Here is a 12,614-nt window from a genome sequence, read left to right as displayed (position 1 = left end):
TCAAAATATCATTGTTTCCTCTATCTCATGTGGTGCATGATGTGAAGGGCTGTTAAAAAGTGCAATAAAAAAATAGGTCTGATAAAACGTACCATTGGCTTCAATGGCCCTCGTAATGTTTCCAGGACTTTGTACTCAGTCTTGGTTTGTAGTGAATTGGAATATTGAAACTCCAAACTCTGAAGTCTCTCTTTCCTTACAACATAATCAACGCAAAGAAATCTACAGAACACACCACATAGTTTTGCATATTTCGTTTAATATTATGATTTCCAAAACCATAATTACAATACTTATAAGAAAGACTCAACAAATGGGTAGAAAAAGATTGCATTCTTATATTAAAAGTATTATGATAAATGACTATTTATATTAAAAGGCACAGCCTGCTAAAGCTCCAGTTTTAACAATACATGAACTTGACCTATTACTATTTTGTATTTTGCCTAGCACTTTGTTATCAAACAACTGGTACACTACACATGTAGTCTCCTCCACATGTAGTCTTCTCCACATGTAGTCTTCTCCACAGCCAATTTGATTCCACTGAACCACTCCATACTAACCAATCTGCCAATTATAGCATCACAAACCCTTTCTGATTGCTGAAACCTTTCCAACAACATCAAGCACGGTTTGAAACAAGACTTTGAATATGTTAATTGGCGAGATGAGTATCAAACTCAGAGACTGGAAAAGTTCCCAGATGTACCTTTTTATGTAACATTATTATAGCCAATTAGAAATGGTGTTTTATGTGATGTGATCAGAAAAATCAGTCAGAAGTCGGAAATATTGATATCGAGACAGAGCCAAACAAAGGAAGTATATCATTTTGTTTCCAATTGTTTTGGAAACTCTTTAACTGCTCATATCTTTTGAACTGATTGTTTAAATTCAATAGGGTTTTCTGCAAATTGTAGCTTTGCAAATGCTATTTACAATCCTATGTGTAAGAAATTGAATATGTCTGACTTAAGACTGATTTTGCTTGATCACACCCACAGAATTCTATATACACAAGAACTGGTCATCCCTATACCGAAGCGTGGCCGCAAACGTAGCCGTCCCGGCTGAAAAATGAATCAAAAAGGTACGGCAAGACTTTTTTCGCATCACGTGCGTCAAGTTCACTTTTCAATGTGCAAACTGTAGTTAGGATAATGAAAACGACTGGTAAGCAAGTCTGCTAAATGACATCAAAATCTGTAGAAAAAAAATGGCGGACCGCTCGCCGGACCCTTTCCAGAACTAATACAGCATATTTAGCCATTGTAAACATGGGGTCATCGGTTTGAATATTTTCCTTATATAAAAAACTAACACCTCCGCTATATGGTATTTCATGATATAACATTAATGGGAAGAAAAGTGCAAATGCTTTTCGTGTTTCAATCGGACGAGTGACAAGCTCTAATGACGTCATGATGTAAACAACGTAATCGTCATTAATAATAATTAATTAGGTAAACCCAAATATGGAGGTATCCAAAAGTATGCTAATTCGAAGTTCGACGAATCAGAATACGATCTTGGTATCCAATTCTATGCAAATGAGTTGAAGGAGGTTACGTGAACACATATACTTATTCTCATCTAGCTTTACTAAAAGATCTTTGATCACACCACATATGTTAACAATGGCAGATGGTTTGTATGGAGATCAAGCAGAATCAAAATGGCTGTGAAGGAGACTACTGGTACACAACAACATAGTGTAATGGTGTGGGGGAGGCAGAGAAAAAGTATGAGTGGCAACTATGCTAGTTTTCTAAACCAAACATTCATAAACATAATGAAATATAGGCATTATAAAATATACATAGAATAATAATTTTATATTCTGTCATGTGTTTCTTTTGAGGTGATAAAAAATGAACAATCATAGAAGGAAACTTTTTTTGTCAATAAATTACAACTTGTGTTAGCATAAGATCGATACACACAGACCTCAAAATAAATGCAAGGGTTCAAGGTAAAAAAGATTGCGACTTCATACAGTCACTCTCTTCTTGATGAAAGATGAAGTACCATCTGAAAATTCCAAGGTAGGAATAAAATTCTTTGTGTTTGGATCAAAAGTTTTTAAATCAAAATCATGATTTATGAACTTTCATGAACATAAACCCCAGGGCAATGCCACTTGCACTCCAAACTTGAGGTATATTCCAGTTGAAATCCATACACCCTTCTAGAAAACATGACCTTAATCTTTTACACAGGGAGTGTGAATTTCAAATGGGATTACCTGAATGGGTGACTCTTATATGAAATCTACACCCCCTGTGTGGGAGATTAAGGTCATGTTTTCCATATGGGGGTGTATTTCAACTGGAATAGCCCATTAACCCCATTGGCAATATGCCTGTTGCGATGCAATTTTCTAAAGTGAAGTGCAAAAGCGTCATACAACTTTGAAATCACAAGCAATCTATTGCACTTCATAATTCCACTTTCAAAAGACATTGCACATCAATTTCAGGTGAGATATGGTGACACAAATTAGAGGGCTGGCATTTTCTTAGGAAGGGGGTCCCAAATTTACAAAAAGTTGGTGTAAATAAAATTGCAACCTCCCTATTTCAGCAACAAAAATTTTATGACCCCCACCACTGATACATGTTACCCCCTAAACAGGCTAAAATTGTATTGAAATCAGTCTTTTTGAATAAAATAAACACACTATCTGTGGTCATCTTGTGACTCCCTACATTTTGGTAATCAAAAATTTTATGACCCTCCCCTATTTTTCTTTCCAAAAATTTATGACCCCAGTACATTTGGGACCCACCCCTTCCGAAGAAAATGCCAGCCCATTTAGAGAAGTTATTTTGAGGTCTGTATACATGTGATCATTAATTGTTACAACTCTGAATATTATTCTTCCAACATAATGTGCTATTCCAGTTGACATCCTTACAAGACCTATGGAAGACATGACCTTAATCTTCCACACAGGGAGCGAGAATTTCAAAAGGGGCTACCTGAAAGGGTGACTCCATTTGAAATCTACACCCACTGTGTGGGATATCAAGGTCATGTCTTCCGTAGGGGATATGGATTTCAACTGGAATAGCACAATTGACCCAAATAGACAAAACATTCAATATTCTGCTGGCTCCTAATTCCACATTGAGCATGATGTTCAACATTACTATAATTAAAAATTATGAATTCTTAGACGTTTTCTTTTCCAAACCCTTATTTTTCCAAGGGGTGTGCACTCACATTGGCAGGCACCTTTTGACTGGCATTTGCAATGCACCCCTGATAGAGCTAATTTGCCACTCAATGGTTCCCTTTGTTGAGAAGGCGACACAAAATAATACTCTTTTTACCCCTTCATCCCCCAGTATCCACCCCTCATATATTATTTCACACAATGATCCAATATTTTCAATAATATCACCCAATGACTTTTTCTTATAACATTCAAATCATGGGCTGACAATCATTAAATGTAGTAGAATGTAATAGCTGCCATTTGCAATATTTCTAAGAATGTACAGGTACTTACATTTTGATCAATAGCAAATGAAGAACTCCAACTACATGCAAAGGGGATATCTTGGGTTGGCTTAGAGGCCATCAGGAAAGTAATACAAAACATCAACCATTTACAATGAGGGGGTTGTACATGTACTGTAAATAATATATGCTTTACATAAGGCAGCTATTACATTCTACTGCAATTCTAAGACACCCCCTTGTTTCATTTTTTTTTAAATTTATTATCCAATAGGCATAATATCCATCCCTTTTATTTGCCAGTGCTTGCAGCATATTTTTACACAATACAGTTCTATAGAAAAATAAACATTTTATTTCACTTGGTTCTGCAAGAGTTAATAACATTTAATCAAGCTCAAAAAGGGAAAAAAATATAATTATTATTCATCCATAAATGATACTACATCACTTTTTATTTCTTAATTTAGGCATCATCTTTACAGCTAAAATATAAAAAGCCCCCAAAACAACAACAAAACAATAATTTGAATGTGTTCTTGATTTTGAGGTAACATGGGTGTTAGCAAGCCAGTGTATTAAGGGTGCTGATCACTATATAATATCAAATGGTATTTAAAAATAAAATATTTATGGAATGATTGAGCTAATACTTGGTCTTCATCCAGCCTATTCCCCAGGTGGATATGCCAAACATCAATAAAAAACATAGCAACTTCCCCCCACAAAAAAAAACCTCACATGTTACTTTATTTGATGGAAGCAAAACATTCTTCCAAATGTCAAAATATATAGCGAAAGAGCTTCCTGAATTCCTGACCTTTTCCAGCCCTTGTCCTTGCATATGCTACACTTGAAATACATACAAAATATGACTTAATCCGATCCACACAATCATAAAAAAAATTATAAAAATAAATGCTTTATCAAGACTGCATTTTTAGTAAGTTTCTATTACTCAAATATGCGCTTGAATATTATTATTATTATTTAATTATTTATTTCTGCTCAGATCATGTCACTAATATAATATAAATCATAAAATGCAACTTGTTTGGCTTTTCCATTTAAAATCCACACTACCGCTGTGGAAGATTTTGGAAATATCTTCCAAAGGGGGAGTATGTTTTTCAAATGTATTTGATCAGGGTTAATCATTTTGAAACTCATACTCCCTCTGTATTATGGCTTTACCCATATCTTCCACAACTGGAGTATTTCAAATAGAAGTTACTCAACTGTCTATTCTATTTGAAACTCATACTCCCTCTGTGGAAAACTTTAGCTAAATCTTCCACAGGGGTAGTGTGGACTTTAAACAGAATAGCCCATTATTCACAATAACAGAACTATACAATTTAGAATGCAATGTAAGACAAAGCAATTTTGGTCCCCCTACAACCAAGCAGTTTTGGTTCACAAATAAAACACAATAAATCTTAGCTTACACCATCAATTATTTAAAAAAAATAACCAATTTTTATCTATTATAGCAGATTCAACCCATCGTGGGACATTTTTCAATCAAATTCAGGCTACCTGGCGATCGTGCATATCACGTTATGCATGACTGCAGATGATTGACCGACAGCCTGGATTTGTTGGTAAAACGTCCCACGATGGGTTGAATCTGCTTTAGTCGTCGACAATGTTAGTTTACTCAAACATTATTACATTTACAAAAACATAATTATAACCAGTAAAGGATCCTGCCCTTCTGTAAAACCAAATCAAATATCTGAAAAACAATTTAACACCATGTTCTAGCAACTTCATAAGACCTATCTCTTGCATCTATATATCATTACCAAAGAGATTGGACTCAAAGAGTATAAACTCAAGAATAGCCCTGTGCACAACATTACAGTAAAAACCCTCATGCTGAAATGTCACGGATGGGGACCAATATATAGTGTACCGTCAGCATTTATCAACAAAAGCCCAGACATTTAACGATAATTGGCATTTTCAAGCTTACGCGTCACAAATCTTTGTGCCTGTATTATAACATGGATTTTTGGCACAACGAATTACAGTCAAACTGTAAACAAGCATGCATCTAAAAAAGAAGATTACCGGGCGCATGGTACACGCATAAGGTACACTTTATTGCCCTCCATGAGCGACATGCAAACATGGTGGAGTATGTACTCTTTAAGTCTAATCTCTATGACTGCTACACAAATAACTACATGAATGATAAGGTTCATACAAAGCTTGATACGAATTAAAAGTAATGTAAGGAAGATATCACAAGCTAGGTTATTGAAGTTTAATTTTTTTAAATATGATGTCTTACTTTGAAATTATCATTTACGGCAAAGAGAGAGAAAGCAGTACCATTCTTAGTTTTCTTATAATTTTGAATGCAATAGTAATATAAGCCGTGACTGAGCCTTTGATATATGTGGAGTACACACAGAATTAGAAAGGAAAACCGGGACTCCCTATACCGTCACGTACAATGGTCAGCTCTGGGGAGAAAATTGGGGGTATTCGGGTCCTTGCCGACGGTGCGTAGAGACAAACGAAAACAATTCCGCGTCAAAACTTTAGCGTCTTGCAAACGACGCATTTCATTATGAAGCGTGTCAAATTACGCTTAGTATGCGCAGCTTGCATGACAATGAATACCTCGAGAGCATTCCGAGGGAAACTGAATACCCCCAATTTTTGCTCCATGCCTGTATCAAGTCGAGTCCCGGTTCTCTGTCTCTAATTCTGTGGGAGTACACCACCTAAAGGGTACACGATATTGAAGATTCTGCCTGTATTATATAAGCTACAAACAATTAATAAAACACAGAAAAAATAGATTTAGTACTTGTATGTACAATATACTGTATTACTATTTATAATATATACATTCACAGAATAATAATTTTAAACTTTTATCCGATTTGTTGAAGACATTTTTTAAAAGAAATGTTAGATGCAAAATGAAAGAATTTAAAAAATAGAGATAGATAAATTGGTTTGTTGATACCAAAATTTTAAAAATAACTATATCACAGAGTCTACAGAGTCAACAGTATCGTGTTATGCATTATGTGCATTTATGTTAAAGCACTTGAAAGCACAAAGCACTTTAAGGATACATGTTGGGGAAAATAAATTTTGCTGCACTTTTTAAGATTAAGATTGCATTTTGAGGGCCGGATTTACCATATATTTACCTATATATGAAAAAAGGTCTATAGATTGCGTACATACAATCATAAACAGTCACATTTGTGTTCAAGCAATGACATATCACATTTCATCACATTTTGAGTGCCAGAAGTGGGTAAGTACAATAGCTGCCTTGTGAACATTTGGCAATTTACAAACAGTATATTGTACTCATCTACACATGGCAGGTACAGAGGGCAGCTATTGCACCTACCCACTTCTGGCACTAAGCAGTCGGTTTGTGTCCAAGCAATGACACATCACTGCCTGATGAATGCAGCAAGTATGTATCATGATACACCAGCAACGCAGCTTTGTTTGTATTTACTTGAAGCAGCTATAAAGGACTTGAAGCAGCTATATGATGTCCAACTTGCCAAGAGTTTGCAAAATCTTACCCACACCAAAAGAAAGGCATATTTTTTACATTTGATCACTAGCTACAAAATAACCACCTAGGCTAATATCCCTACTATAAATGTGTCACCATTGGTGCATTCTCCTGACCTTTGACCTCATCCTTGCCTTTCTTTTGATTGGAAGCTCCGTTGCCTTGATGCCTCTGCGATCCTTGCTTACTATGTGACCCTTGCTTACTAGATAGCCTGTTTGGTCCTGATGAGCTACGTGGACTAGACGCCCTCCGATTTTGTTCCGATCTGACTTTATTGCTACCCTCCTCTTTCTTGAATAGTGATGAGCTTCTGTGACCTGTAGTCTGTGAAGAAAATAATACATTTTGGCAATATTAATTTCAAATGACAAAGAAAAATGATTTTACATGGTCTTGGATCTTAGTTTGCTATACAACAGTCTCTTCAGACAATATTGGAAGTCCTCTGGTACCTTAGAGGCTTAGTGCAGGTATCAGATGCAGGGATCTCTTTTCAAACAAGTCTGACACTTAACATGTATCATGCATGAGGATGACTTATTTGTACACAGGACCAACAGCTTTATATGACTTACAACCACAAACTGCTGCTACATACAATACCTATTATACCTGCATGTTTGTGAGGGTGAGAAGAAATGCCCCCTCAAGAAAACACCTCCAGACACCTACACCTCACTGGTAACTTAAACACTTTCACAGGGTTTTTAGTTTTAAATAAATATTTCGGGATAGGCAGATGAATTCAAAGTACTTCTAAAGATCAACTCCTAGCCATTTATATCCCAGTGCCTTAGACCCCTCAGCCACTCACTCTTACAGTTGCATCTACAATATGCAGGAAATTGTCAGAAGCTGTTCCCCAGGTGGGCAAATTTCAAAATGACTTGGCTAAAATGCTTGCCCCCTTGCCCCTTAATTTTTAGGAACCCAATTTGCAAACCTTATGGTCTAGATATATATTGCTAGTGTAGTGAGCAGCAAATTAGAATGGTATCTGTACTCTTTTCCTAAGCCTTCTTAAAGTTTCATTTAAAAGGTACCAAATGAATGTGTCCCAAAACTCTCTTCCCCCTCCCCCTTTTTGACTTGCCAAAATAGCTTCCCCCCCCCCCCATCATTTTGTCAGGGGGACAGATAATTATTGTACAGCCCTCATTATTCATACTCCTTCTCTTCCTTTGAAAACCTCTTGAATGACTGACTATAGCAGGTTGAGGACAGAAGTAGAAACATGTATGTTATGCGATCAAGCAAAATCAGTCAGAACTCAGAAATATTGAATTTTCAGTTTCTTATAGGATAGTAAAAAGTATTGACAAAGCTGCATTTTGCAGAAAACCCCATTGAAATTGAGCAACTAGTTCCAAAGATATGAGCAATTAAGGTGGTACTACACCCCTTGATAAATTTGTGACTATTTTGCATTTTTCTCAAAAACTAATAAAACACTAGTACTGGTAACAAAAGTTATGTATATTATAGGGGCAAGGAATCCAGTTACTACACTGAAATTTCAGTGGCTCAAGACAAGTAGTTATTGATTTATTGATCAAATATTGATTTTGTCTGTGCTGAAATAAAATTTTCAGTGCAGTAGGTGTAGTCCTTGTGCCTATAATATACATATGTTACTTGACACCAATGCGCTTTAATTTTTGAGAAAAATGCAAAAATAGGCACAAAATTGGCCAGGGGTGTAGTACCCCCTTAAAGAGATTCCAAAACAACAGGAAGTAAAAGGAAATATTTTCTTTGTTTGGCTATATCTCAAAATCAATGTTTCTGAGTTCCGACTGATTTTGCTTGATCACATCACATATATCAAAACCTAAATTTTAACAGTTTCCAACCAAGCATCACTTTCTATCCACAGGCTTTTTCAATGAACGAGAAGTCACCTACTAGATGGGATCAAATTTCAATGCAAAGGTCAAGAGTTTGATTGTGAACATGCCTATCATGCTATAGCAAGTACAACTCTAAAAAATATGACATGCTTGCAATACTTTTTGACACACTGTACCTTTCAATTAAAAAATAATGTATTTGAATTTGAATATCTTCCATACATTCCTGGCAAGGTCTCGGGTGATAATGACATATGGAGGAACCCATGCAGTGTGTAAAACAATAACTACCTGCCCAAGATGGGCTACTCTTTGATCAAACATGCTACTTTGCCATCTGACCTACATGTATCCCCTGAAATTGTGCTACAGTTTGTAAATAAGTTCCAATGGCAATTGGAACTACAACAAACAGTCTAGAACCTTCAAGCATTGAATTTACTATAATTTTAAGTTCTTTTCCATTCTCATTGAAGCAGAGTTGTGTCTCAGTAATCATCCCAGATTTTATACAGTAACTCATCATGTTCTTGCTTGTATTTTGCTGGCTATCTATCACAGGGGTCCTCAACTGAATTCCTTGAAAAGCCACTTACAAATGTAGAGAATTCTAAAGTTCCACTATCCCAGAGAGCTAATTCTAAAGAGCTCAATTCCACATAGCCCTTTAGGCTGCATGCTAGGGTCCAGAGGCAATGCCTTGGTGGGGGTCCAGGGGGCAGAGCCCTCCAAGCTACTGCATTTTAACACTTTTTATATGGTGTATACACCTTTGTTCCATAACCATTAAGGTATAGGACATTTTTTGTTTTTGCTATAGCCCCCAAATGAAATGTATTTAATTATGTTTGTACTCACTCAGGTAGCATTGTGTGTGAATTTAACATCCAAATTAAGTGCTATTCTTTTTTTATGGGCATTTTAGTGTCTAAAATGGCCCAAAATGAGGGTTTTTCAATATTGCCGTCCATTTCTAATCGTCACCCCCATAGACTTTACATGTAAAATAAAAAGGCTCATAAAAATTTAATAGCACCTAGTTCGGATGTACAATGAAATTTCACAATAAAATGTCCATTGGAAACAAAGGTGATGTAGGACGGCTCTCCTTTGACATGATTTCTTAATATAATATCTTCCTCAATTGTGAGCTGTTTGGAATGTGCCACAAGTGGCACGCATGCTGCAAGTTGAGGATCTGTGATTTATTGAAACAGTCTAATAATACCCATTGAATACTACAAATGGCAAATATCTGTTATGAAAAGCAGTTAAATGAATAAATGTGATTGAAGCAGACATTAATCATTCATTTAATATCAATGATAGGAGATACCGTAGAATTCTATCAATACAAGCATGCCTTAGGGATTTTTTGACGAAAGAGATGAATGGCAGACGCCCTCCACAAAAACAGTACAATTGGTCTTATTTTGTTTGTACAGCCACATGTATCAGTAATATAAACTGGCCTCAAAAAGAAACTTATAATTTTTCACAAGGTCATATCTTGAAATCCTGTCCATCAAATTGAACCAAAATTACACACAGGTTTACTTCAATACTCTACTCTTAACACATGTCAGTAACCAAGCAGTTATCCAACTGACACAACAGCAAAATGCACTGACATGGAACAGCTTCCTGGACCACATTCACAGCCCAGCCCTGTTTCATGAAAAAAGTGTATGAAAAGCAGAAAGCAGCACTGTTTTATCATCTGTGCAAGGATCTTGTGTGTATTCTCACAGATTTGTTGTGCTGGGTGCCAAATGTTGGGCTGTGAAAGTGGGCCGAAGTCCAGGAAGCTGTCCCATGACAGTGCATTTTGCTGTTGTGTCAGTTGGACAACTGCTTGGTTACTGACATGTGTTTTGAGTAGAGTATTAAAGTAATCCTGTGTGTAATTTTGGTTCATTTTGATTGACACTATTTTAAGATATGACCTTGTGATTCACAAGTTGTAAAAATTATAAGTTTCTTTTTGAGCTCAGTTTAGTTGCTCATTGCTTAAACTAATGTTTTGGTGTTGGGTGTCTGCCTCCTTTCGTCACAAAACACCCTTGTTTAGAGCCATATATGCTTGTGGATGGAATCCTACGGTATTAGTAGTGCAGAATTAAACAACCTTGCTAAAATTGCAAGATACATGCAAGTTAAGTTAATGAAAAGTAGAATATTGAATAATTCACCAAGTATTGAAAAGGTACAATTATGACCCCTGTAATATTGCACTGAACAGAAAGTTGGCACGCCAAAACCAACTTTTAAGGTCAGTTGGAAGATTTAAATGAAGTAAAGCAAGGGGATGTATAAATACTAGCAAGTGAGGTGATTGAACATGCAATATAATACAGATATAATATATAACTGAATGTGCAAATATTGTTTTTGTTTTATTAAACCAATCGGTCTTGGCAAATACACGCTTGGGTCTTGATCCAGGCTCAGGCAAAATGCTCAAACCAATTAGCTTAAAAGCTTATAATAAGCATGCTGGCATGTATGAAGAGAAAATAAAGAAACAGATTTGAAGAAAAATAACGAAAGAAAAGAAAGGACACTCCCAACAAATCAATTGTACAATTTTGATCTTTGCCCTCGGGCGAGAAATAAGAAATTAAAAATCCTTTTTGCACAAAAAGGTTGGTATAAGTCTGCTTATTATAGTTTTCAGGTTCTTCAGAGGTCTGCCGATTTGGCGCTGTGTATGCCATAAACACAGAAGTGTGGTTCTGATTGGCTAATTAAATCACATCATCATCACATATAGGCACCTCATTCACTGGACAAGCTGTGTAGCAATGTGTGTCCTAGTCCTTTTTACATGATAATCAGAAAGAAGGAATTTGCTGAATACTATAGTAAAGGTCATCAAACATTCATGCTGGTATGGGTTTGTTTGTTGTTGTTTTAGACATATATAATGGCAGCACCACAGGGGGGGGGGCATGGGGGGCAAATGTCAGACCTCTGTTTCCCCCAGTAAAAACCTAAATTATGAAAATTTCTTCTTTTTGCTGTAATTATGCTCAAAATTTGTTGATTTTGCCCCCCCTGAAATTCTCTTTTTCCCCATGCCCCCCCGAAAAACAAATTCCTGGTGCCGCCACTGGACATATATTATTCTTTTTGTAACTTTGGTGCTATATCATGTGCAAGCAGGTAAGCAGGCCATCAAGCAAACCATGCATACTTACCCCTTAATAAATTTGCGGTGGCTGATGAAGCATTTGAGTATATGAGCGCATGTGTCACTATGAGATACCAAGGATATCACCAGCATGAGCAGCAAGCAGTAAATCAAAATAAAACAAAAATAGTATGTTATTTTAAAACGATAGCCTACATTCTGTAAACAGATGCATCAGTAGGATTGTAGCTTTTAAGATTATTTAATTTTTGTTTGACAAATCCAAATTGTTTTTTACTCACATGAATTGAGCTTTTGCCATTCAGGCTGATGGTTTGATCACAAGTGTTCTGGTCCACTGCATTTCCCACCATGTCTGAATGCAATGCCACTTTAGCAGTGGATCATATACCGTAAACCCTCGTCTACAAGCATATAGAATGTTTTTGATGAAAGCTAAAATTAATACGAAACAGCCGTAAATATACCAATACAGTACATCGGGCTTACAATAATACTTGTTTGTATACACTTGTATCAATAATTTAGATTTCATCAAAAGCACTCTATATGCTTGTAGACAAGGTTTGACGGTATG

General features: G+C 36.1%; 1 protein-coding gene across 1 annotated transcript in view; it reads right to left on the bottom strand.

Annotated features, from left to right (window-relative positions):
- Positions 1–6,746: 6,746 nt before the first annotated feature.
- Positions 6,747–12,614, bottom strand: part of LOC140154934 (pleckstrin homology domain-containing family A member 1-like) — a 66,684-nt gene continuing 60,816 nt past the window's right edge. The window contains exon 14 of the mRNA XM_072177626.1: positions 6,747–7,357. Coding sequence (XP_072033727.1) covers positions 7,112–7,357 — 246 coding nt within the window. The 3' untranslated portion in view covers positions 6,747–7,111. The remainder of the gene's footprint in view (positions 7,358–12,614) is intronic.

This window comes from Amphiura filiformis, chromosome 1 (genome assembly GCF_039555335.1).
Source record: "Amphiura filiformis chromosome 1, Afil_fr2py, whole genome shotgun sequence".
NCBI classification, from domain to species: domain Eukaryota; kingdom Metazoa; phylum Echinodermata; class Ophiuroidea; order Amphilepidida; family Amphiuridae; genus Amphiura; species Amphiura filiformis.
This window is presented reverse-complemented; position numbering and strand designations above follow the sequence as displayed.